Genomic DNA, 27,999 nt, shown 5'->3' on the forward strand with positions numbered 1-27,999 from the left:
TTCTCTCTAGTTCAGGCTGACCTGGAGTCTCATGGTGGCTCGAACTCACAGCAGTCCTTCTACCTCTGCCTCCCAAGGGCTGGGATTAAAGGCATGTACCACCACACCTGGCTCTGTGGCTTTATTTTTGTATTTTCTTTTTTGTTTTTGTTTTTGTTTTGAGGTAGGGTCTCAATCTGGTCCAGGCTGACCTGGAATTCACTATGTAGTCTCAGGGTGGCTTCGAACTCATGGTGATTCTCCTACCTCTGCCTCCTGAGTGCTGGGATTAAAGGCGTGCACCACCACACCTGGCTTATTTTTATATTTTCTTGTTATATCATGCTCCCATTGAAACATTGTTACTCATTGTGACTACTGGGGGTGAAGTTTGCATGGTGTCAGTCAATATATATGATTCACAAATAGAATATACTTATATTTAAAAAATCTGTAGGGGGTTGGAGAGATGGCTTAGTGGTTGAGGTGTTTGCCTGTGAAGCCTTAAGGACCCAGGTTCAATTCTCCAGGTCCCACGTAAGCCAGATGCACAAGGTGCTACGTGCATCTGGAGTTCGTTTTCAGTGGCTGGAGGCCCTGGCACACCCATTCTCTCTCTCCCTCTCTGTCTCAAATAAAAAAATAAAAATTAAAAAAAAAATCTATAGGGTTTGGAAGATGGCTCATTGGGGGTAAAGTGCTTGCCAAACAAGTGTGAAGACCTACCTTTGGATACCTGAGACCCATGAAAATGTTGGGCGTAAGGCTGTATTCTGGTCATCCCAGCACTGGGGAGAGGGTTGTGGGGCCTGCCTGGGAATCACTGTCCAGGTAGTGTAGCCAGATCAATTAGTTCTAGGGTTAGTGAGAGACCCTGCTTCAAAGGGTAAGGTGGGCAGGAATTGAGGGAGACCTCTGACATTGACCTGGTCTCTATGTGCGTGTGCATACATGTGCACACATACCCTCACATTACATCCACACATAAGAGCACACACACCCTCATGCACACCACACACAGATGCAGAAACCATGTCTATATAGTATATATCTATGTTGTATCATATATTGACCTGGAACTCATTTTGTAGTCTCAGGCTGTCCTCACACTCACAGCAATCCTCCTACCTCACCTACCTCAGCCTTATGAGTGCTGGGATTAAAGGCATGCATTGCCTTTATTTTTTTTTTGGGGGGGGGTTCAAGGTTGAGTTTCACTATAGTTCAGGCTGATCTGGAATTTACTATATACTATCAGGGTGGGCTCAGACTCACAGCAGTCCTCCTGCCTCTGCCTCCCAAGTGTTGGGATTAAAGGTGTGAGCCACCATGCCCAGCCTATTTTTTTTTTCTTAGTAGAGTTACTTTGTAGTCTAGGTTAGCCTTGAACTTGTAATCCTCCTGCCTTAGCCTCTTCTGTGGAGGTGTTACAGGTATGTGCACTACCACACTACCAAACTCAGCTCATGTAAGTGTGTATATGTATATAGTCATACAAAATTATACACACATTATATATATTTCTATAATACATACATAAATATATATAAATATATTTATATAATATATGTATAAGAGAGACAGAGAAGATCTTGCTGTGTAGCCTTGGCTGGCCTGGAACTTGTGTAGCTGTGGCTGGCTTGGAACTTACAGCAATTTTATTCCCCGTGCCTCTCCAGTGCTACAATTATAGGAGTGAGTTCCCACACCTGGCTTAATATATGTATTAACCTCTGTTTTATTCATGCTATGTACCTTAAAATGTAGAAAGTAATTGTTTTGGAACTGGAATTGCTTTGCATCTTAATTTGAAATAAAAATAATTTAGAAATGAACTAGTTTTAAGGAAGATCTAAGTTGCCCCTAAGAACCACATTGTCAGTGTAGGCTAGGTTCTCCTGCTTTTCTACATTGACACATAACAAAGCATATTTTCATGACCCTTGATACTGCGTATACTTCAGGTGTCCAGGCTGTGAGGTAGGAATTGTTAGTACTACTTGGAGGAACTGCTGATAAGGGTCACTCATGGAATGAGAGCCCCAAGCTTCTCTGCTTCATGTGGCTTGTCTCTGAATCCTCTTTGGACCTTGTGATCAAGGGCACATCTTTAGTCTTTGTAGATGTATTGGCATTTGCCCAAAGATTGGCATTGCTAGGGAATCTCATGCCGTATGGCTCCTTGCCCCTTTTGTACGGTGACTCTCAGAGGCGCTTCGTTACCATCACCATTTGATAGCATAGAAAAGAAACTTGTCATGATTTATGTACTTTCTTCTCAATCTAAAAACTGCAAGTCTTAAAGTGCAAATTAAAAAATCTATATTTATTTGAGAGAAAGAGAAAGAGGCAGAGAAACAAAGAAAGTATGGGTACTCCAGGGCCTCCTTTCACTGCAAATGAACACCAGATGTATGCACCACCTTGTGTATCTGGCTCTATGTGGGCACTGGGGAATCGAACCTGGCCCATCAAGCAAGTGCTTTCAACTGCTGAGCCATTTCTCCTGCACATTAAAGTACAGATTTTTAAGTATTTATTAGTTTAACACATGAACACTATGTTTAAACTTTTTAAATTACTTGATTGCTGCTGTTCCTTGTACTATGTGTATAATTTGCAATGAGTAGCCTGGGCTCCAATCTCTTCTGCTCAAGCTTTCAAATTCCTTTGACGGCCTGGATGTGAAATCCAAAAGCCATTAATGTGATGTGTTAATTTTGCACTTTTTGACTTACTGCAAAAATCTTATAGTTTCTATAGCAACGATAACCTATCCAGATTGTATAATATTCTTTACAGTATTAAAAATAAAACTGCAGTTACACGAGCTTCTGGAACACTTCTGTTAGGAGACTTGGGAGATGAAAAATCTCTAGAGAAAAATAAGTTAGGAAGTTAGGATTGTATTTACCATTTTGTCAAAAAGCTTTTGTAACTTTGTTTTTTGTAATTTTTTTGATTTTTTAAAGCTATTTATTGAAAAGTCTTATATATAAGCAATATACCATGATCATAATCCTCTCTCCACCACTCTGTAATATTTTTAAATAATATTTTATTTAGTTACTTGAGAAAGAGACACATAGATAAAGAATGGGCATGCCAGACCCTCTCATGTTAGGCTCCTTAGGCTCACCTTAGGTCCTTAGGCTTTGCAGGCAAGCACCTTAACTGCTTAGCCATCTTTCCAGCCTTGTAACTTTGTTTTAAATGATTAATAGATTTAATTGTCTCGCTGGGCATGGTAGTACTTTAATCCCAGAAATTGCAAGGCAGAGGTAAGAGAGTTGCTGTGAATTCGAGGTTAGCCTGGAACTACAGAGAAGTTCCAGGTCATCAGCCTGGACTAGAATGAGACCATACCTCAAAAAGAAGCAGAAACATAAACAAGGGCTGGAGAGATGGCTTAGCATAAGGCACTTACCTATGAAGCCTAACAACCTGGTTTGATTCCCCAGTGCCCACATAAAGCTCGATACACAAAGTGGCACATGCATCTGGAGTTCCTTTGCAATGGTTAGAGGACCTGATATGCATTTTCTCTCTCTCTTTTTCTCTGTCTTTGCTTGCAAGTAAATAAATAAACTAGTAAGAAAAGGTAAAGATCTTTAATAATTTCCTAAATGCTATATCATGGGTAAAATGAATATAATTTTCAGAATGATTGTGGTAGAAACCAAACAACTCACTTGCTTACCCAAAATAGATGATTGTGAAAAATCTTCTAAAGGCACAAAAGGTTTTATTCATTTTCTTTCTCTTCTCCCTTCCTACCTTTTCTACCCCTTATTTTTTTTTTTTTGGTTTTTTCGAGGTAGGGTCTCACTCTGGTCCAGGCTGACCTGGAATTAACTCTGTCATCTCAGGGTGGCCTTGAACTCATGGCAATCCTTCTACCTCTGCCTCCCGAGTGCTGGGATTAAAGGCGTGCGCCACCACGCCCAGCTCTACCCCTTATTTTTTTTAAAACTATTTTATTTATTTATTTGAGAGAGAGAGAGAGAGACGCAGATAGAGAGAATGGGTGTGCCAGGGCCTTTAGCCACTGCAAACGAATTCCAGACACATGGGTCCCCTTGTGCATCTGGCTCACGTGGGTCCTGGGGAATTGAACTGAGGTCCTTAGGCTTCGCAGATAAACGCCTTAACTGCTAAGTCATTTCACCAGCCCATTTTTATTTATTATTTACTATTTTAGGGACTGACTCGAGGTCATTGGGTATTCTAGGCAAATGCTCTACCACTGAGCTATATCCTCAATACCAAAATATTTTATTTTTAAAAATTTAAAAATTATTAATTACTTTAAAAATATTTTATTTTATTTATTTGCAAACAGGGAGACACAGAGAAAGGCACACACACACACAGAGTGAGAGAGAGAGAGAGAATGTGTGAGTATGAGTAGTGGGTATGCCAGGGCCTCCAGCCACTGCAAATGAACTCTGGTCACATGCTCTGCTCTGTGCATCTGGCTTATGTGGGTACTAGGGAGTTGAATTCTAGTCGTTAGGTTGGTAGACAAGCACTTTAACTGCTGAGCCATCTCTCCAACCCTAATTAATTAGTTTTTAAATGTAAATTGTAATTTGTCCCCTCCTTGGTCCCCATTTCCCTGCAGGCCCTCCATTGGTGTTCGTTCACTGTGGGGGTAATTGAGGCCTCTGTCTGGGGGCAGTTGTGTTTCTACCTGCCTTGTGGCTCTTCTCCAACAGTTCCTGAGCCTTGGCAGGTGTTGACTTCTTGGTAGCCTCTACATTTATGTTACGATGTGTTTCAGTTTACTATAGTGCTTGATGCTACTTTCCTGGATGTGGGCTAGCATTGGGAGCAGTACTCAGGTTGCTGCTTTTTCCTGTACCCCGGTAAATGTGGTAGATGTGGCACATTTCATTGTTGTGTGTGTGTGTGTGTGTGTGTGTGTGTGTGTGTGTGTGTGTGTGTGTGTTGATGTTCATATGTCTCAGATCTTCCCTGTATTCTCTGGCCATCTGTAAGATAAAATAGATTCTCTGACCAAGGGTGAGAGCAAGTTTGATTAAAGGGTATATGCTTAGGATGTGGCTGCCTACTCGATCTATACAGGGAACACTGGGGGCTTCTCTGTGGGCAATGTGATTTTCCTGATCATGGGGTGCTGACTTGGTACCACTTATGAGTTCCCTCCACTGAGTGAGCCTCATGTCCAATTGGAGGACAGTTGGTTACTCACAAGGGCTCTGTGCCACTATTGCACAAGTGTGCATTTCTTGTCTAGCGGGTAGATTTCGTGACTTGCAGGGTCTCCTGCTTATTCCTGCTGTTGGTGACCTTTGTCACCCAGTAGCTCCCATAGCACTTTCTCAGTGCCCTAAGGGTTTGCCAGGTGAGGAATGACTTTCCTCTTTGTTCCCATATTGTCTCGGCATTCTGAGATGGCAGCCTACGGTGTCTTTAGCTATAGGGCCTTACCTTTTATTTTTATTTTTGTTATTATCCATTTATTTTTTCTGAGGCAGGTTCTTATTCCAGCCTACACTGACCTAGAACTCACTCTGTAGCTCTAGGCTGGCCTTGAACTCAATGTTGATCCTCCTACCACTGCCTCCCAAGTGCTGGGATTAAAGGTGAATGCTACCAGGCCTGGCCCAGTCCCTCTACCTCAAGGTACAGTCTCAGTTTAGCTCAGGTTGACTTGTAACTCATTCTGTAGTCCCAGGCTGTCCTCTAACTCATGGTGATCCTCCTACCTCTGCTTCCCAAGTACTAGAATTAAAGGTGTGTACCACCATTAAACCACACATACACACGCACATGCACACACGCACACACATGTATGTTTTTCAAGGTAGGGTCTTGCTGTAGCCCTGGCTGACCTGGGATTTCCCATGTAGTGTTAGCCTAGCCTGAAACTCACAGCAGTTTGAGTGCTGGGATTAAAAGTATACGCCATGGGCTGGAGAGATGGCTTAGCGGTTAAGCGCTTGCCTGTGAAGCCTAAGGACCCCGGTTCGAGGATCGGTTCCCCAGGTCCCACGTTAGCCAGATGCACAAGGGGGCGCACGCGTCTGGAGTTTGTTTGCAGAGGCTGGAAGCCCTGGCGCGCCCATTCTCTCTCTCTCCCCCTCTATCTGTCTTTCTCTCTGTATCTGTCTCTCTCAAATAAATAAATAAATAAATAAATAAATAAAAAATTAAAAAAAAAAAGAAAGCTTTGTTTAAAAGTATACGCCATCACACCCAGCCTAAAGTGCTATTTTATTTTATTTTTTTAAGGTAGGGAGGGTTTCATTCTAGCTCAGAGTCTCATTCTAGCTCAGGCTGACCTGAAATTCACTATGTAGTCTCAGGTGGCCTCGAACTCAAGGCATTCCTCCTACCTCTGCCTCCCAAGTGCTGGGTATAAAGGCATGCACCACTATGCCCAGCCTAAAATGATATTTTAATATTTTATTTATTTATTGGAGAGGAATAAAGAAAGAGGCAGGTAGAGAAATTGGGCATGCCAGGACCTCTAACCACTGCACACTAACTCTGGTCGCATGCGCCACCTTGTGCATCTGGCTTATGTGGGTCCTGGGGAATCAAACCTGGGTCCTTATACTTTGCAGGCAAGTGCCTTAATCTCTAAGCCATATCTCCAGCCCTAAAATGATATTTTAAAAGACTTATTATGAATAACTTCTTCAACTGCTTTACCTGTTAGTAAACAGAATGGTGAAAATGAGGATTATATGGCAGTCTTTCATTTAACACAGCCATCAGTCACAACAGCTGTTGGGCCTTGAGAGGCCTGGACGCGAGGCCTAGTGGAACTTCCTGAGCCTAGCTAAAGTGTGGCAACCTGTCTCTGACCAGCCAGGACTCAGCAAGATACCTAATGGCTTCTTGCCTGCTACTTCCACGCAGGAGTTGGAATTATCATTTCATTAGTCACAGTTTACTATTGGCCCTTACCTCTCCCCCCATCCTAGAATCCCCGTCTTTGTTCCCAACATTATATAGGCAACTGCTTGTAACAATACAGCGAGTTCCTGCTTCGACAAGACTCCCGACTCAGTGTGGTTTTTCTCCAGTGACCAGGAGAGGTTCTGAGTCGTCGGACGCTCATCCTCCTCCTCAACCCCTTGGGAGGAACCAGCGGGCCTGGTCCCTCCTCAGCACTACCTACCCACTGGGGAGGAGCCTGGCAAACAGCATGTACCTTTCTGAGATGCTGATGTAATCAATAGGCAAAAGTTAGAGGACATGGATTATGCCCCTGCTCAGAATACTGTGATATAATTGTGGTCACCACATAAATCCACAGCTGGGCCTTCACAGGGCTTTCCTGCTGCTCTTCTGGTGTATGCTCACTGTTGATAAAACAGAAAAAAAAGCTGATAACTTTTCTCCTCCCTGGTGAAAGAAACACTGTCACTAAAACACTGTCTTTCATAGGTTGAATGCTGCCATAACTGTTAGGCTTCCCTGGATTCCTGTCCTGATTCCTGTTTGTACAATCCACTGTATGGGTTTCTTCTGAGTTTTTTTTTCTTTAATTTAAATTTTAATTTATTTATTTTTGTGTGAGAGAGACAGAAGGACAGATAGACAGACAGAATGGGCATATCAGGGCCTCTAGCCACTGTAAACGAAGTCCAGACACATGCACCATCATGTATATCTAGCTTATGTGGGTTCTGGACAATTGAGCCTGGGTCCTTAGGCTTCTCAGGCAAATGCCTTAACTGCTAAGCCATCTCTCCAGCCCTCTTGTCAGGTTTTTGAGAATGTGCTAGCGGTGGCTGTTTTAATACCTTAAAGGCTTTTGCTTGGGGCTTTGGAACTTGGAGCTAATTGAGTCAAGAACTTAATAATGTCTGTCAGTTGTTTTGTAGTGACTGCTTATAACAGAATGCTTTCATAGACTAGATAATTAAAACAGGAATGATGTTATGTTGCAGTATGATTCAACTTATATTTATGCTTGCTTGCTGTTTGAAACTAGTGCTGTTTAGTACCCTCTTCTGCTCATTTTGAGTTGTATCTTTTAGCTCTGTTTGGTATTTTATTATGACTTGAATTTCTTTTGGTATTTCGTATTTCTGTAGTTGAAATGTTACCAAAAAGAATGAGCTATGCACTGCATAGTGAGCACTTCCATATTGAGAGACTAAGTGTATTCCTGTTGTTTTTATAGCCAGATTTTGAATCTGAACGTAATATGTGGGAAAGTAAACAAGAATTTTGTTCTCATGCAGAAAAGACGAGAAGGAGTATGCGCTGAAGCAAATCGAAGGCACAGGGATATCCATGTCGGCCTGCAGAGAGATCGCAGTAAGTTCACCCCTGTGGCCTGGCAGTGATCAGTTTTAATATAAAGTTTCATGAATGTGTGCAGGGTATGGTCATCTCACATGTTTAATTTAGGGAGATATTGTGAAGACGGGAATAGCTATACAAGCTCTTAAAATTACTTAAAAGTTACCTTTGAACATGTTTTTAAAATTTAGGGTTCTTATAAATACTGTAAAGATGATGACTTAATTAAAGTTATGGGGAATAATTCTTTTTCCTTTTTCTTTTTTGAGGTAGGGTCTCTAGCCCAGACTGACCTGGAATTTACTATGTAGTCTCAGGCTGGCCTTGAACTCACAGTGATCCTTCTACCTCTGACTCCCAAGTCCTGGGATTAAAGGCATGTGTCACATGCCCTGCTATTTCATTATTTTAATTAATTTAATCAATGTGGGAGAGATGGCTCAGTGGTTAAAGGAGCTTGTGTGCAAAACCTGATGCCCACATAGAGCCAGATGCAAAAAGTGGTGTGTGTGTCTGGAGTTCATTCACAGTGGTATAAGGCCTGGCACACCCCTTCTCATCACCTTTCTTCAAATAAATAAATAAAAATATTTAAAAAATATTTAGTTTCTTGTAATTTTAAGACTATTTCTTTACTTTTTATTTTTTTCTCAATTTTTAAAAAAATCTATTTTTTTATTTTTATTTTTTTTTAATTTTTGTTAACATTTTCCATGATTATAAAAAATATCCCATGGTAATACCCTCCCTCCCTGCCACTTTCCCCTTTGAAATTCCATTCTCCATCATATCCCCTCCCCATCTCAATCATTGTACTTACATATATACAATACCAACCTATTAAGTACCCTCCTGCCTTCCTTTCTCTTCCCTTTATATCTCCTTTTTAACTTACTGGCCTCTGCTACTGAGTTTTTTCCTTCTCATGCAGAAGCCCCAATCATCTGTAGCTAGGATCCACATATGAGGGAGAACATGTGGCGCTTGGCTTTCTGGGCCTGGGTTACCTCACTTAGTATAATCCTTTTCAGATCCATCCATTTTCCTGCAAATTTCATAACTTCATTTTTCTTTACTGCTGAGTAGAACTCCATTGTATAAATGTGCCACATCTTCATTATCCACTCATCAGTTGAGGGACATCTAGGCTGGTTCCATTTCCCAGCTATTATAAATTGAGCAGCAATAAACATGGTTCATGGTTGACCATATACTTCTAAGGAAATGAGATGAGTCTTTAGGATATATGCCTAGGAGTGCTATAGCTGGGTCATATGGTAGATCAATCTTTAGCTGTTTTAGGAACCTCCACACTGATTTCCACAATGGCTGGACCAGATTGCATTCCCACCAACAGTGTAGAAGGGTTCCTCTTTTTCCACATCCCCGCCAACATTTATGATCATTTGATGGTAGCTAATCTGACAGGAGTGAGATGGAATCTCAATGTAGTTTTAATCTGCATTTCCCTTATGACTAGTGATGTAGAACTTTTTTTAAGATGCTTATATGCCATTCGTATTTCTTCCTTTGAGAACTCTTTGTTTAGCTCCATAGCCCATTTTTTGATTGGCTTGTTTAATTCCTTATTAGTTAACTGTTTGAGTTCTTTGTATATCCTAGATATTAATCCTCTATCAGATATAGAGCTGGCAAAGATTTTTTCCCATTCTGTAGGTTGCCTCTTTGCTTTATTCACAATGTCCTGTGCAGTGCATTTTTATCTTTTATCTTTATTTATTTATTTGAGAGCAACAGGTAGAGAAAGAGGCAGAGAGAGAGGGAGAGAGAGAGAGAGAGAGAGAGAGAGGGAGAGAGAGAATGGGCACACCAGGGCTTCCAGCCACTGCAAATGAACTCCAGATGCTTGCGCCCCCTTGTGCATCTGGCTAATTGGGGCCTGGGGAATCAAGCCTTGAACTGGGGTCCTCAGGCTTCACAGGCAAGCGCTTAACCGCTAAGCCATCTCTCCAGCCCATGTTTGATCTTTTCATAGTGTCCCAAATATCTTGAAATTCATATTCATACTTTTCTATTAGTTTGTCTTTCACTAGGTTGGACTGTATTAGATCTGCCACCTGGTCTTCTAGCTTAGATATTCTGTCCTCTCCTTCATCCATTCTACTGGTGAGATTTTCTACAGAGTTTTTTTTATTTCATTAGCTGTGTTCTTCATTGCTAGCAATTCTGACTGGTTTTTCTTTATTATTTCTATTTCCTTATTATGTCTTGTATTGCTGCCTTTATTTCATGAAATTTGGTGTCCTGCATCTTCTTTGATTCCTTTGATTGCCTCTTTGATTCCTTTGATTTGTTCTTTGACTTCTTTGAACATATTTACCATCATTCTTTTGAAATGTTTTTCAGGCATTTCTTCCGACTCGTTTTCACTGGAGGTCATCTCTGATGCATTAATATTTTTTGGATTTATATTGTCTTGATTTTTGGTGTTTCTTGTGCTATAATGTATATATTTTTGCATCTTGGATTAAGTTAATGCTTGGATTTTCTAGTTAGCTGGGTATTCTTAGCTGTATCAATTGATCTGATGTTATATATCTTCAGTGTAGGAGATTAAGATGTTTGGTGTGGCTCTTAACATTCTCAGAGTATCTAGAAAAGTGTTCCTTGGGGTTGAGTTTGCCTGCTATAGGAATATTCAAGTAGGCTGAGTGGAACAAAATACAAGTAGATCCTAAAATTTAACTAATCACTGTACACATTCAATCCACAACAGCACTGAGTATTTATGCAAGAGTAGGTGTTATAGCAACCAGATCCTCTAAAAAGAGGTTAAGATTTCTGTTCTCTTGAGGGTTCTAAGTCAGATTGTGACCATGTGAGACCCTTTCCTGGTGCAATCCCAGTTACTTTTTTGGATGATTTTGGTCTCAGTCAAGTAGGCTGGCTGGATCTCTGGACCACTGTTCTGTTTTCTGGAGCTGGGCACTGGCTTTTCCTGTGGGGCAAACCGTGCCTGGCACCTGTGGCCCTCCAGATGGGTACCCCCACTGCTGGAACCGCTTCTGCTGCTGCTTAAGCTGCCACTGCTGGGTCCGCCACTGCTGCTGCTATAGCCACAGCTGCTGGAGCTGCTGTTGCCGTTGCCGGTGCCAGAGCCGCTGCTGTTGCTGCCGGAGCTGGAGCCATGGCTTCCGCTGCCGGAGCCGGGGCGCAGCTGCCGGAACTGCTTTGGACTTCCTGTGTGGACTCTGGATGCTCTGGGACTCTCCTGTTTCTCTGCTGCCGTTTTAATTTCTCACACACCTCACTTTTTAGTAAAAGTACATATTTTGCTGGGTTTTCTTTGGCTTTTTCTCCCCTAGGCTGCTTTGGCATCTGTCCTATGGTACCATCTTAACCGGAAGAAGACTATTTCTTTATAGAAAATGGAGTTATTTACATTTTAAAATTTCCCAAAATATATAGTGATAGATTTTACTAGTTGTCAGACAAATAAGATTATCATGATATGATAGTAGCATAATCTTTTAATCTTCTATTAGTCTTTTATTATCTTACTGTGACATACATGTGCAAGTTAGAAGTAAGTGAATGTCTATAAAAGCACTTAGCTTTCACAGGGGTTAGTTAAGTACAAGGCTTACTAAGTGTTGCCATGTGTTAAGTCATTTAATTTTCACAACAATTTAGTAAATTAGTAGTTTAAAAATGTTTTATTTTTATTTACTTGAGAGAGAAAGAGGGGGAGAAAGATGAGAGAGAGAGAGAAAGAGAATATATGGGTGGGTCAGGGCCTCTAGCAATTGGAAATGATCTGTAGATGCATGTGCCACCTTGTGCATCTGGCTTATATGGGTCCTGGGGAATCAAACTTGGGTCCTTCAGCTTTGCAGGCAAGTGCCTTAACCACTAAGGCATCTCTCCTGCCCTCAAATAAATACTTTAAAAATATTTTTAAATACATTTTATTCCATTTATTTATCTATTTATTTGAGAGAGAGAAAGGATGCTCCAGGGCCTTTGGCCCCTGCAGATGAACTCCAACACATGCACCACCTTGTGCATCTGGCTTATGTGGTAATTGAGCAATTGCACTTGGGTCCTTAGATTTCACAGGCAAACGCCTTAACCACTAAGCCATTTCTGTAGCCCTTCAAAATTTATTTATTTATTTGAGAGAGAGGGAGGGAAGAGAGAGAGAGAGAGAGAGAATGAATGAATGAATGAATGAATATGGGCATGCCAGGGCCTCCAGCCACTGCCAATAAACTCCATATGCATGTGCCACCTTGTGCATCTGGCTTAATGTGAGTCCTGGGGAATTGAGCTCCTATTCTTAGGCTTTGAAGGCAAGTGCCTTAACTGCTAAGCCATCTCTTTAGTCCTCAATCTAAAACTTAAAAAAAATATTTTATTCATTAGAGAGACAGAGAGAGAGAGAGAGAGGGAGGGAGGGAGGGAGGAAGGAGAATATGACTGTGAGGATGCCAGGGCCTCTCGCTACTGCAAACAAATGCCAGATACGTGTGTGTTGCTTTTTGCTTCTGACTGATATGGGTGGCTGGGTAATCAAACCCAGGCCTGAAAGCTTTGTATGTAAGTACCTTTAACCACACAGCCAGCTCCCTAGCCCCCAGAAACTTTTTTTTTTTTTTTTTTTTTTCCGAGGTAGGGTCTCACTCTAGCCCAGGCTGACTTGGAATTCACAGTGGAGTCTCAGGGTGGCCTCGAACTCATGGCAATCCTCCTACCTCTGCCTCCCAAGTGCTGGGATTAAAGGCGTGTGCCACCACGCCCGGCTTACTTTTTGAACAGTAATAGGATGCCACTATAATCCCAGCACTTGGGAGGCAGAAGTAGGTAGATCACAGTGAGTTCAAGGCCAGCCTGAGACTACATGGTGAATTCCAGGTCAGTCTGGGCTAGAGTGAAACCTTACCCCGAACAAACAAACAGAAAATGTACATTATACAAAAATATAAAATTAGAGCTGGAGAATATGGCTTAATGGTTTAGGCGTTTGCCTGCAAAGCCAAAGGACCCTGGTTCAATTCCCTAGGACTCACGTAAGCCAGATGCACAAGGAGGTGCATGCATCTCGAGTTTGTTTGCAGTGGCTGGAGGCCCTGACATGCCCATTTTCTCTCTCTCTCAAATAAAAAAATAAATAAAATATATTTAAAAATATATACAGTTACCTTCAAGTTATAAGTTGTTTATGAAGCACAGATGAATTGAGCTCAGACTTGGGTCCCATCTCAAGGATATGCAAATATTCCAAAACCCCAAAGTATTTGAAGCTGTAATATTTTTTGATCTCATAGATTTCAGATGAGGAACACACAACCTATAATATTAAATCTACAAGGGCTGGAGAGATGGCTTAGCAGTTCAGGTGCTTGCCTGCAAAGCCCAAGGACTCATGTTCCATTCCCATGGTCTCATGTAAGCCAGACACGCAATGTGATGCAAATGTGCAAGGTTGATGTGCTTAAGAATGGTGCATTGTGGCTGGAGTTCAGTTGCAGTGGCAGGAGGCTCTGGTGTGCCAATTCTCTCTCTCCTTCTGTCTGATGAAAAACTGTTAAAAAACATACAAGATAAAAACTAGAGAGCTTGGTGTAATTAAAGAATGAAAGAAATCTGACATGGTTGTCAGGAAGGGTTAAAGGCAGAAAGGATGTTATATTCATGTCATCTTGTCGTAAATATGTATGTATTAATTACAGAGGGTTGTCCTAACAGCATTAGGAAGCATTGAAAGTTTGTGAGCGAATTCCAGGCTAGAGAAGATGGAAAGATAGAAACTGAATTGGATAGCAAGGGGAAGAGGTAGCATTGTTTTCTGGATTGCTCTGTTTTTAGCAGCATCTCAACAGATGGCAGTGCCCGTGTGCACGCATGTGTGTATGTGTATCATGCTTGAGACTGAACCCCAGGGTCTTGCGCATGCTAGGTAAGCACTCTAAGGTCTGTCTTTTGGAATTCTGGAAGAGACCTAAACTGAGGGAGGGGTTTCTGTTTTTTTTTGTTTTTGTTTGTTCATCATTAAGGACTTGTTGAGTAATGACCTTCCTGCTGAAATAAATGTACAAGAGCATTCTATGACATGGTTATTTCTTCTGTGGTCTGGAAGATGTAGCAGGTTTCAGGTATAATCAGCACTGCAAGGCAACCAATCCATACATTTTGAAAGAGCAGTCTAGTGAGCTGAGTGAGGCTGCTTTGGGCATGGTGACATGTCACAGTTGCATAGATAAATAATTTTGTTCTTCAAAGAATAAATCATGTGGGAGGGAAGGAGAAACATTTTAACAGTAAGGTAGAAAGACAGATACTCAGTGGAAGGGGCCTGCTGGGGTCCTGGGTAGTCAGTTACTAGCTGTAGAACAAGCTTGTCTGTGAAACTTAGTCAGACTTTTTTTTTTTTTTAATTTTTATTAGCATTTTCCATGATCTTTTTTCTTTTTTTGAGGTAGGGTCTCACTGTAGCCCAGGCTTACCTGGAACTCAGTATATAGTCTCTGGGTGGCCTCGAATTTGTGGCGATCCTCCTACCTCTGCCTCCCGAGTGCTGGGATTAAAGGTATACACCACCACACCTGGCCAGGCTCTTTTGAACATAAAATACTGAGCGTGGTGGTACAGGCTTGTAATCTTGTCTACTCAGGAGACTGAAGCAGGAAGATTGAAAGCTCAAGGCTTGCTTGGGCTACTGAGTGAATTCAGGGCCAGCCTGGGCAACTTAGTGAGACCTTTCCTCAAAATAAAAAGTAAAAGAAAAAGGTTGCCAGCCTGATTTGGTAGTAGAGTGCTTTCTTCCAGGTGGGAGGTCCTGGGTTCAATAACTAGTACCATTAAAAGCAAATAGTAGACTAAGAGTCTTTTGCACATAAAATGACCTTTATAATGACCTTTATAGTATATTTTGATAGTTCCTACTAGAAAGTATATAATTTTATTTCATGTTTCTTTTTTTTAATTTTAATTTTATTTATTTATCTGACAGAACAAGAGGGAGAGGAAGAGAAAGAGAGAATGAGTGGGCACACCAGGGCCTCCAGCCATTGCAAATGAACTCCAGACATGTGTGCCCCCTTGTGCATCTGGCTAACGTGGGTCCTGGGAATCAAACCTGGGTCCTTTGGCTTTGCAGGCAAACACCTTAACCGCTAAGCCATCCCTCCAGCCCTATTTCATGTTTCTCTCTCTCCTTGTTTGGGTATGTGTGCAGATATGTGCATATACATGCAGAGGTCATAAAAAGAAATCCTGTGTCCTTTTATCACTCTTCCATTGTACTTCTGAGGCAGGTTCACTGAATCTGGAGTTCCCCCCTTTTTCTGTTTGGCTGGCTGACCAGGGTGTCTCAGCAAGATTCTGTCTCTGCCATCTCAGCTCTGTGGTTTCATATGTGGGTGCTGGGGATTGAACTCAGGTCTTCATGCTTGCACTTACTGTACTTTGGCCTGCTGAGCTATCTTCTTGGCCCCACCCTTTATTTAAAGCTAGGGTGGTTGTCTTCAAACTTGTTTTGTAGTTGGGACTGGCCTTGGAATCCTGAGCCTTCTGCCTCTGCTTCCTGAGTGCTTGGATTACATGCTTGCGCTACCTTACTGCTGTAGTTTAGTTACCTTCTTGTTGCTGGAACAAAGTACCGGACCTGGAGCGGATGGGAGGAAAGGGTTTAATCCTAGCACTTGGGAGGCTGAGGTAGTAGGATCGTTATGAGTTTGTTGTCAGCCTGAAACTACAGAATAAGTTCTAGGTCAGCTCTAGGCTAGAGTGTGACCCTACCTTGAATAAAGAATGCTGTTAGCATACTGTCATTTTAGAACTTAATTCAAGGGCTAGAGAGATGGTTTAGCACTTAAGGTGCTTGCCTGGGAAGCCTAAGGACCAAGGTTTGATTGCCCAGTACCCACATCAGCCACATGCACAAGGCGGTGCATGCATCTGGAGTTTGTTTGCAGTGACTAGAGACCCTGACACACTTATTCTCTCTCTATCTTCCCTTCTCTCTCTATCTCAAACCAATCAACCAATAAAAATATTTTAAAAAGGGCTGGAGAGATGGCTTAGCGGTTAAACGCTTGCCTGTGAAGCCTAAGGACCCCGGTTCGAGGCTCGGTTCCCCAGGTCCCACGTTAGCCAGATGCACAAGGGGGCGCACGCATCTGGAGTTCATTTGCAGAAGCTGGAAGCCCTGGCGTGCCCATTCTCTCTCTCTCTATCTGTCTTTCTCTCTGTTTCTGTCGCTCTCAAATAAATAAATAAATAATTTGAAAAAATATTAAAAAAAGAAATTTAATTCAGGTACAGAAACAAACAAAAAAGATCCTATCTGACTGCTATCTTTGTAATCAAGTTAGAAGAAATCTGGTATGTTTGTTTTCTTCTACTTAGTTACTGGGTCCTAATTTTTCATTCAGAATATTTTTCAGCTTTTTACTTTTTCCGTTTTAATTTGTCCTCCTCTTTTTAAAAAATCTTTTTATTTTATTTTATTTTTTGGTTTTTCGAGGAAGGGTTTCTCTCTAGCTCAGGCTGACCTGGATGAAATTCACTATGTAGTCTCAGGGTGGCCTCGAATTCACAGTGATCCTCCTACCTCTGCCTCCCAAGTGCTAGGATTAAAGGTATGCGCCACCACGCCTGGCTCCCCCTCTTTAAAAAAATGTTTATTTATTTTCAAGCAGAGACAGAATGAGAGGGGGATTGGCAGGGCCTCTAGCCACTGCAAATTAACTGCAGATGCATGCATTACTTTGTGCATCTGGCTTTACGTGGGTACTGGGGAATCGAACCTAGGTGGTCAGGCTTTGGCTTTTCCCACAAGAGCCATCTCTCCAGCCCCTCCTTTTTTTTTTTTTATTGAAACAAAATACTACTATGTAGCCCAGGCTTACCTTAAACTCACTATGTAACCCAAAGTAGCTCTGAATTTGCAAACAGCCTCATAGTAAATCTGCCAAGGCATCATGAGCAGGTATGTGCTATTATGCTTGGCTGGTTCATTTTTTCTTTCCTTGCCTTTGTCTAAGCCCTTACTCTTTTTTTTTTTTTTTCCGTTTAGCATTTGTCTCTGACATCGGTCCTTTTTTCTTTTTTAACAATAACGATTTTTTAAAATTTTTATTTATTTATTTATTTATTTATTTATTTATTTATTTATTTGAGAGAGACAGACACAGAGAGAAAGACAGATAGAGGGAGAGAGAGAGAGAGTGGGCACGCCAGGGCCTCCAGCCTCTGCAAACGAACTCCAGACGCTTGCGCCCCCTTGTGCATCTGGCTAACGTGGGACGTGGGGAACCGAGCCTCGAACCGGGGTCCTTAGGCTTCACAGGCAAGCACTTAACTGCTAAGCCATCTCTCCAGCCCATGACATCTGTCCTAAATGAAGCCACTGGGTTGATCTCCTAACTGCAGACATAATTAGGTCTCCCCTTGGTTCCAGAATTCCACCTAGGTAGATTTTGAACCAGTTTTTTTATTTAACTTTTTAAATTCATTTTTATTTATTTATTTGCGAGTGACAGACAGAGAGAAAGAGGCAGAGAGAGAGAGAGAGAGAGAGAGAGAATGGGCGTGCCAGGGCTTCCAGCCACTGCAAACAAATTCCAGATGCATGTGCCCCCTTGTGCATCTGGCTAACTTGGGTCCTGGGTGATCGAGCCTCGAACCGGGGTCCTTAGGCTTTACATGCAAGCGCTTAACCGCTAAGCCATCTCTCCAGCCCCCTGAACTAGTTTTGATTCTGAACCAGTTTTATAGCCAGTTCTCCCTCTAGCCCAGGGTGATTTGGAATTCACTTTGTAGTTTCAGGATGGCCTCAAATTCATGGCCATCCTCCTACTTCTGCCTCCCGAGTGCTGGGTTTAAAAGTGTGCACCACCATGCCCAGCTCTTCTAACTAGTTCTTAATGAGTGCTTGTTGCGTGGCCTTCTAGAGTGACAAGTTGTAGACTTGCCCAGTACTAGATTGACATGTACAGGATATACTGGGTTTTGTTTGACTTTGGGAAGGGAATAGTTTAATACTCTAGAAGAGATAAAATATCCCAATTCATGTAAGCAAGTTAAGGAGCTATCACTTGGGCCAGTATGCATGGCCCTAAGCATATAATTTCTGTGGGACTTATTTGTAATTGTTCACATTTTCCCCCCTTGAAATTTGTGGGATGCATGCATGTTTACATGTTATGTAGGCACATGTATGTGTGTGGGTATATATGCATGTGTGTGCTCATGTGTGTGTAGACCAGAACTTGGCACCAGGCATCTTCTTTTGCTGTCTGAGACAGAGTCTCTCATTGAACCTGAGCTTGCTGATTATCCTAGTTGTGGTGGTTTGACTCAGGCGTCCCCCATAAACTCAGGTGTTCTGGATGCCTGGTTCCCAGCTGATGGAGGTTTGGGAATTAATGCCTCCTGGAGGCAGTGTATTGTTGGGGGTGGGCTTATGGGTATTGTAGCCAGTTTCCCCATGCCAGTGTTTTGCACACTCTTCTGTTGCTATTGTCCACCTTATGTGGGCCAGGGGGTGATGTCCACCCTCTGCTCATGCCATCGGTTCCCCCTGCCATCCTGGAGCTTCCCCTCGAGCCTATAAGCCAAAATAAATCTCTTTTTTCCCCAGAAGCTGCTCTTGGTTGGGTGATTTCTCCTAGCAATGTGAACCCGACTGCAACACTAGTCTAGCTCACTGGCTTGCCCCAAGGATTCCTTGGCTCTGCCTCTTAAGCACTGAGGTTATAGGTGTGGACTGCTGAGCCCACCAATGTCTACATGGGAACTGGCGATCTGCAATCTTGTGGCAAGTGCTTCATCCACTGAGCCATCTCCTCAGCACCTTGCAATGTTTAGAAATCCTTTATTTGTTAGAGAGAGAGAGAGAGAGAGGGAGGGAGGGAGGGAGGGAGAGAGAGGAGGGGGAAAGGGGGAGGGGGAGAAAGAGAATGGGCATGCCAGGGCCTCTAACCATTGCAAATGAACTCCAGAATCATACGCCACCTTGTGCATCTGTCTTACATGGATATTGGGGAATTGAACCTGGCTCTTTAGGCTTTGCAGGCAACCACCTTAAACACTAAGTCATTTCTTCAGCCTGCCTTGAGATTTCTTACATGAAGGTTTTAAAGGAATTGTCATACTAACACTGGAGTCAGTTCCCTTCAGTGTGTTACCAAGTGAAATTCTGACACTTTTAGTGAAGCCAGCTTCTTTCTTGTATTCTTTTAAGAGCATACCAGCACCATCAGAAACTCCTTGTTTTGTGAGCCCATTTATCTATAAAGCATTGAGAAGTGTCTTCCCAGCATACCTGATCCAGGCCCACCCAGCACTGGGGAAGAAGCTCTGCAGGCTGCGGTGAAGCACTGCTTTCACATTGCATCAAAGACAGCAGGGACGTGAGAGATGTCTTGTCTATGGGCTTGAAAGTCACACTGGACACAAGACAAGGATGTCTCTTGAGAAATGCGAGTGGAAGATTTTCTGTTGCAGAGGAGCCTGTTTATTTTCCAAAATAAAAGTCTTAGAGCCCTGGGCATTCTGGTTTCTTGTCTGTCTCCACTTGAGTCAGGGTTTTCAGAGCACTTGTGAGTCCTGTGAGATTGATAAAACCACTGCCTGGAAAGCCAAGTTACTTACTGTTTTCTTCATGCATGAGAAAAACCAGTAACTGAAGTAGGTTTCTGTGAAATTTATTTTCTTTATTTTTAAAAATACTATTTATTTATGAGAAAGAGAAAGAGAGACACAGAGAGAGAATGGGTGCACCAGGGCCTCTAGTCACTGTAAATGAATTCCAGGCATATGTACCACCTTGTACGTCTGGGTTTATGTGGGTACTGGGGAATTGAACCTGGATCCTTTTGCTTTGCTGGCAAGCACCTTAAACACCAAGCCATTCTGTCTAGGCCAGAATCTATTTTCTTTCTTTTATTTAAAAATTTTTTTGTTTATTTTTATTTATTTATTTGAGAGCGATGGACAGAGAGAGAAAGAGGCAGGTACAGTGAATGGGCGCACCAGGGCCTCTAGCCACTGCATACGAACTCCAGATGCATGTGTAACCTTGTGCATATGGCTTTACATGGGTCCTGGGGAATTGAACCTGGATCTTTTGGCTTTGCAGGCAAATGCCTTAATCACTAAGCAATCTTTCCAGCCTAGAATTTATTTTCTTTAAATCTGTTTTAAAAATATTTTTATTTATTTGTTAGAGAGGAGTGGGGGGGGATGGGTCCACCAGGTCCTCTTGTCTCTACAAACAGACTGTAGATATGTGTACTACTTTGTGGGCTTTATGTGAGTACTGAGGAATTGAACCAGGGCAAGTAAGTACCTTTAACTGCTGAGCTATAGCCCCAGCCCTGGAATTTCTTTTCTTTTCTTTTAAATATATTAGCTGATCTAAATATATTTTTCAAGTTGGGAGACTTTAATTTTTTCACACCATTTATTCATGTGTAGATTTATTTCTGTCTTCTTCAGGTGTTTTTCTGTGTCTCACATCTTACTTTCCTCCCCTTTTCTGATTTCTGAAGTATTCCACAAGTCTTTCCTTTTCCCTTCAAGTTTGGTTTAAAAATATCTTTTCCTAGTTTAGTAATTCCTTTTGCATTGTTAATGCTATTTGCCTGTAAATTCATCCTTATTCTGCCAAGTACAAGGACTTAGAACTGTGCGTGTCTGTGTGTGCGCGTGAACGCACATAGGAGTTCATGTGTGGAGGCCAGAGGACACCCTTGAGTGTTGTACAAGGTGCCTTTTCTGAGACTGGGTCTCTCACTGGCTTGGAACTCACCAACTATTCTAGACCTTCTGTAGCAAGTCTCAGGCCTATTCTTTTTCCCTGGTGCTGGGACTGCAAGTGTGTGATTTTTTTCCTCTTTTGCATACATTCTTTGCTTCATAAATATGTATGTATATGTTTTAGTGTCAACAAAGACCTGTAAAGTACAGCTTTCTTTAGTCATTGAATGAATATATCTTTTGTTTTGAGGGCATTTAAAAACAGTGTAATGGTTGGGCAGTCATAACAGGGTTCATGACCTATAATTATTGCTGCTTAGAAGGCTGGGCAGGAGGGCTGTGGATTTGAGGACAGCCTGAGAAGTTCAGCAAGACCCTGTCTCAGAACATTAACAAGACAAACAAGGGGTTGGAAATGTAGCTGAGTGGTAGCATTGCAAGCTAAATGAATACTATGAGCATTTAATCGGGTTGGCTGGATATAAAATTGAAGTGTGCCCGCTCCAGGACCCTGACCCTGAGGCTATTACACATCCACTCACTGCATTCTTTTGGCTCTGATTTGATTTCTCTTTGTTCCTGGCACCTGGTGTCTTAGTCCATTTGGCTGTTCTTAGACTAGATAATTAATAAACAGTACACATGTATTGCTTACAGTTTTGGAAGCTGAGTGGTTCAAGGTCAGAACACCAGCAGACCATGTGCCTGGAGAGGATTTGCTCTCCGTCTCATAAATGGAGGCTTTGCATGGAGCCCTTACATGCTGGAAGGAGCAAAGAAGCCTTGTGGCTCTGCTTTGTCAGGACATTATCACTGTTGCTAAGGCTTTGTGCTCTTAAAGGCACCACCTCTGCTAGGATTGCATTTGGGATTAAATTTCAGCATTGGTTTCAAGGTGGCAAACATTCCCACCGTAGCCGTTTTTCTTTTTCTTTTTTTGAGGTAGGATCTCGCTCTAGCCCAGGCTGATCTGGAATTCACTGTGTAGTCTCAGGATGGCCTTAAACTCATGGCAATCATCCTATCTCTGCCTCCTGAGTGCTGGGATCAGAGGTCTGCATCACCATGCCCGGCTCACATTTTCTTTTCAGACTTACCATCCAGAGCATGTAGTATATAGAGCAAAGAAATACTCTTCAAAAATTTTCCCACTTTTAATTTTTTATTGTTTTAGAGAGAACAAGAGAGAGAGAGAGAGATAGAGAGAGAGAGAGAGAGAGAGAATGAATTGGTGTGCCAGGGTCTTAGTCACTGAAATGGAACTCCAGACGCTTGCATGCCTAGTGGGCATGTGTGATCTTGTCTTGCCTTACCTTTGTGTGTCTGGCTAATGTGGGATCTGGAGAGTCAAACATGGGTCCTTAGACTTGACAGGCAAGTGCCTTAATCACTAAGCCATCCCTCTAGTCCTAAAATATATATGTATTTTTTTTATTTGAGAGATAAAGAGAGAGGGAGAGGAAAGAGAGAAAGAATAAATATGCAGGGCCTCTTGCCACTGGAAATGAACTCCAGATGCATGTGCCACTTCATATCTGGCTTTATGTGGGTACTGGGGAATCAAACCCAGGCCTTCAAACTTTGCAAGTGCCTTTAACTGCTGAGCCATCTCTTCACCTTCTGCCTTTTTTTTTGTTCATTTTTAATTTTATTTATTTTATGAGAGAGGGAATTGGTGCACCAGAGTCTCTGGCCACTGCAGTTGAACTCCAGATGCAAGTGCCACCTTGGTCACATATGTGACCTTGTGCGCATGTGTCACCTTGTGCGTCTAGCTTACATGGGTTCTGCGATTGGGATGTTGAACCTGGTTCCTTAGGCTTTGCAGGCAAGCACCTTAACTGCTAAGCTATCTCTAGCCTACTCCTGCCTTTTTTTTAAAAAAAGTAACAATCTTTTATTTATTTTGATTTTTTGAGGTAGGGTCTCAGTTTAGCTCAGGCTGACCTGGAATTCACTGTGTAGTCTCAGGGTGGCCTTGAACTCTTGGCAGTCCTCCTATCTCTGCCTCCTGAGTGCTGGGATTAAAGGTATGCACCACTATACCCGGCTACAATCTTTTTTAAAAATTATTATATATTGCCTTGTGTTTTTTTCCAAGGCAGAGTCTCACTCTAGCCCAGGTTGACCTGGAATTCACTCTGTAGTCTCAGGGTAGCCTTGAACTCATGGTGATTTACCTACCTCTGCCTCCTGAGTGCTGTGATTAAAAGCGCCTGCCAACATGCCCAGCCTGCTCCCCCCCCAATGAAACAGTTGTACTCTTAGGCACCCTCTTTCCCTCCCCAATTCTACTAAGGGTCTTTGGCAGGGTTATTGGTACTCATTGTGAGGACCAAGAGGCCTGTCAGTCAGTCTCTGCATGGGTGGGGGCAAACATGGTGACTCAGGCTATTCCAACCCATCCTGAGGCTCTTAATATCTTTCTGCCTCCTCTTCTGCAATGTTCCCCGAGCCTTAGCATGCAAGATTGGGGTCTGACTTAGTGTTACTTTCTCTGTAGCCTCTGGATCTGTTTTGGTGGGGTTTGAGTGACTGTGGTGTCTGTTGCAGTTTCCTTCAGACTGGTTTTCATGCTAGCTCTGAGGCAGTATTTGTGTCACCACTTTCTCTGTAATGACTGCTGGGCCTGTGCAGATGAGATGGAGGGGACCCATCTCTTTTTGATGTGTTGATGTACTCTTGTTCTCCCAAGTACTCTCCTTCTTCCCACACTTACCTAGATCTACCTCTTAAAGAATCATAAGAAGACAAATTATTATAGAAACAGAGATCTTTGAAAGAAGAATTTATTGCCATTTTACTTTTTCAGTGTCATGGTAAATACCAGTTGAAGTATGTAATATGCCCCAAGCTCTGTGTTCATACTGACCAATCGATTACTTTAGTGTATAAAGTTCCTTAATATGCTCTTTGGTATATATGTAGCTCTTGTGGAGCAATACACTTGAGCTTCTGTTTCATGTTTAACCTGAAGAGTTGGTTGGTGCCTAAGACCACTCTGGGTATGTTCAGGTAATGTTTGACTGACTAGTCTAGAAAGATTCCTTCCTTCCTTCCTTCCTTCCTTCCTTCCTTCCTTCCTTCCTTCCTTCCTTCCTTCCTTCCTTCCTTCCTTCCTTCCTTCCTTCCTTCCTCCCTCCCTCCCTCCCTCCCTCCCTCTCTCTCTCTCTCTCTCTCTCTCTCTCTCTCTCTTTCTTTCTTTCTTCCTCTCTCTCTCTCCTCCCTCCCCCTCTTTCTTTCTTTTCTTCCAAGGTACAGTCTTGCTCTAGAATTCACTGTGTAGTCTCAGGCTGGCCTTAAACTCATGGCAATCCTTCTACCTATCTCTGCCTTCTAAGTGCTGGGAATGAAGGAGTGTGCCACTACACCTGGTTCTAGGAAGATTTCTTTTTTTTTTTTTTTTTAATTTTTAATTATTTATTTATTTATTTGAGAGCGACAGACACAGAGAGAAAGACAGATAGAGGGAGAGAGATAGAATGGGCACGCCAGGGCTTCCAGCCTCTGCAAACGAACTCCAGACGCGTGCGCCCCCTTGTGCATCTGGCTAACGTGGGACCTGGGGAACTGAGCCTTGAACCAGGGTCCTTAGGCTTCATAGGCAAGCGCTTAACTGCTAAGCCATCTCTTCAGCCCTAGGAAGATTTCTTAAAAGCTCTTTATTCTTTCTGTAGAAAGTTTTTTTTTTCCCTGTTGTTTTAAAGCAAAGCCTCACTCTATCCCAGGCTGGCCTCCAACTCGTAGTGGTCCTCCTTCCTCAGCCTTCTGAGTGCTGGGATTAAAGGCATGTACCACCACACTGTGCTCCAAGGCAGTGGCCTTTTAAGTATGCTCCTGAGTCTTCAGACGAACATCACCTGGGCTCACACAGCACATGCCGTTTCCACATGACTCATCACACATTATTGCTTGTCTTTTTCATTTTGTTTTTGTTTCTTTTTTTTTTTTTAAATTTTTTTTGTTATTTATTTTAGAGCGACAGAGAGAGAGAAAGAGACAGAGATAGAGAGAAAGGGCGCGCCAGGGCCTCCAGCCACTGCAAACGAACTCCAGACGCGTGCGCCCCCTTGTGCATCTGGCTAACATGGGTCCTGGGGAATTGAGCCTCGAACCGGGGTCCTTAGGCTTCACAGGCATGTGCTTAACCAGTAAGCCATCTCTCCAGCACTGTTTTTGTTTCTTTTGACCACTTCAGGGGATCATACTCAGGCCTTTGAGCATGTTTCCTACAACCAAAGTTACTCTGTCCTTCTGAAGGTGTGATCATTTCAGTCTGTGAAGTAAAGTGATGATAGGCAGATGACAGAAAAAGAACACACAAGGCGGGAGCAGCTGAGACTCCATGGGTCAAGAGAGCGAATTCCACAGAGAGCTTAACAGGTGGCCGTCTCCCCAGCTTTATGACAGAAGTTTGTTTTGCTGTTTGTTTGTAGTCCATTGTTTTTATTGTAAGAGATCATCGACATTTTTTTGTGATAAACTTAAAAGATATATACCCATTTGATTAGATTTATTTGCAATTAAATTTGAGGACAATTTTGATTCTCAATCATTAATAATATACCCATTATACTTGAGATTTTTTTTTTTTTTTAGTTTTTCTCATGTAGATAAAGAAATTGGGCATCAGCCTTTATATTATCCATTACTATGCAGTAATTTTACTCATCCTTGGGAAATTTCAGTTAAGTGGATAGAAAGATAACAGGCGGGGCTGGAGAGATGGCTTAGTGGTTAAACGCTTGCCTGTGAAGCCTAAGGACCCCAATTTGAGGCTCGATTCTCCAGGACCCACGTTAGCCAGATGCACAAGGGGGCGCACGCATCTGGAGTTCGTTTGCAGTGGCTGGAGGCCCTGGCGCGCCCATTCTCTCTCTCTCTCGCTCTATCTGCCTCTTTCTCTCCCTATCGCTCTCAAATAAATAAGTAAAAATGAACAAAAAAAATTAAGAAAAAAAGATAACAGGCAAGACTGTCATATGGCCAGTTTTATAGGTCAAGAGATCTTTGACCCACTGCTCAACCCATTTCAACATCTGACTTCTGTGATCCTCTCACCCTTCTGGTGTAGTGCTGGTGCAGTTTCTTAACTCCAGACACATGTGACACTTTGTGCATCTGGCTTATATGGCTACTGGGGAATTGAACCTGGGTCCTTAGGCTTTGCAGGCAAGTACCTTAACAGCTAAGCCGTCTCTCCAGAATCCCCCCTCCCACTTTTTTCTTTAACATATATAATGTTTAGCTAGAGAAGAAGTACTTTTCTATTTTTTTTAATTTTTATTAACATTTTCCATGATTATAAAATATATCCCATGGTAATTCCCTCCCTCCCCACCCCCACACTTTCCCATTTGAAATTCCATTCTCCATCATATTACCTCCCCATTACAATCATTGTAATTATATATATACAATATCAACCTATTAAGTGTCCTCCTCCCTTCCTTTCTCTACCCTTTATGTCTCCTTTTTAACTTACTGGCCTCTGTTACTAAGTATTTTCATTCTTACACAGAAGCCCAATCATCTGGAGCTAGGATCCACATATGAGAGAGAACATGTGGTGCTTGGCTTTCTGGGCCTGGGTTACCTCACTTAGTATAATCCTTTCCAGGTCCATCCATTTTTCTGCAAATTTCATAACTTCATTTTTCTTTACCGCTGAGTAGAACTCCATTGTATAAATGTACCACATCTTCATTATCCACTCATCAGTTGAGGGACATCTAGGCTGGTTCCATTTCCCAACTATTTATTATAAATTGTGCAGCAATAAACATGGTTGAGCATGTACTTCTAAGGAAATGAGATGAATCCTTTGGATATATGCCTAGGAGTGCTATAGCTGGGGAGAAGAAGTACTTTTCCATATGGCTTATTCATAACATTTTTAATTTTTTAAAATTTTTTTTGCTTATTTTTATTTATTTGAGAACGACAGACAGAGAGAGGAGAGGCAGAGAGAGAGAGAGAGACTGGGCATGCCAGCCACTGCAAGCAAACTCCAGACACCTGCGCCCCCTTGTGCATCTGGCTGACGTGGGTCCTGGGGAATCGAGCCTTGAGCTGGGGTCCTTAGGCTTCATAGGCAAGCACTTAACCGCTAAGCCATCTCTCCAGCCCACATTTTTAATTTTGATTAACCTTCTTTCTACCCATCCTCTTCTCCAACTTATTTTAGCCCAATTAACCTATTGCTATAATGTTGTCTTTTTTATTTAATGATTAAACTACCACTAGATATGCTAGACATTGATTGTGAGCTGGTCCTGGAATTACCAGCCTTCAGAACTGAGAAATTAATTTCTTTTGTTTATGGACCACCTTTTTTTGGGGGGTGTTTTGAGGTAAGGTCTCTCACTCTAGCCCAGGCTGACCTGGAATTTACCATGTAGTTTCAGGGTGCCCTCAAACTCACAGCTATCCTCCTGCTTCTGCCTCCTTAGTGCTGGGATTAAGGTGTGTGCTACCACACCTGGCTTCCACTCAGTTTTTGATAATTTGTTACAGCAGCCCAAATGAGACTTGCTCTGGTTTTAGACAGATGCTCCGGGCTATGTCCCGAGTTGCTTCAGTGAGGTTGGCTCTACCAGTAAGAGGACACAATGGGTTTGGAGCTTTGCCTGGGTGCCTTGCTGGCAAGCCAGAACAGAGCTCTTATAAGACAGTCTTGGCACTTAGTAAAGCATGTAGCAAATGCTCATGTAATAAAACTGTTCGGTTGAGTTGGCTTCAAAATTGGTTTTTCTTTTAAATTATCTTTTTTTTTTTTATAGTCTTTTAGTTACTTTCTTGTTACTGTGACCCTGACCAGAAGCAAAGGAAGAAGGGAGGGAGGAGAGGAGAAAGGGTGGCTTTAGTTCTGCTTGCAGTCCGAGGTCACAATGCATCATGGTGGGGAAGGCATAGCGGCAGGAGCTCACAACAACTGGTCATGTTGCGTGCACAGTTAGGAACAGATGGAGATGAATGCTAAACTCAGCTTTCTCCTTTTCCTCCAGC

At 42.4% G+C, this 27,999-nt stretch overlaps 1 protein-coding gene across 2 annotated transcripts in view; it reads left to right on the plus strand.

Moving 5' to 3' along the window:
* The window catches only part of Cdk19 (cyclin dependent kinase 19), a 174,589-nt gene that overhangs the window by 33,237 nt on the left and 113,353 nt on the right, over nucleotides 1-27,999 (plus strand). For both annotated transcript variants that reach the window (XM_004660632.2, XR_006638124.1), the window contains exon 2: nucleotides 8,205-8,280. In XM_004660632.2, coding sequence (XP_004660689.1) covers nucleotides 8,205-8,280 — 76 coding nt within the window. The remainder of the gene's footprint in view (nucleotides 1-8,204; nucleotides 8,281-27,999) is intronic.

The sequence above is a fragment of the Jaculus jaculus genome, chromosome 7 (assembly GCF_020740685.1).
Source record: "Jaculus jaculus isolate mJacJac1 chromosome 7, mJacJac1.mat.Y.cur, whole genome shotgun sequence".
Classification (NCBI taxonomy): Eukaryota; Metazoa; Chordata; class Mammalia; order Rodentia; family Dipodidae; genus Jaculus; species Jaculus jaculus.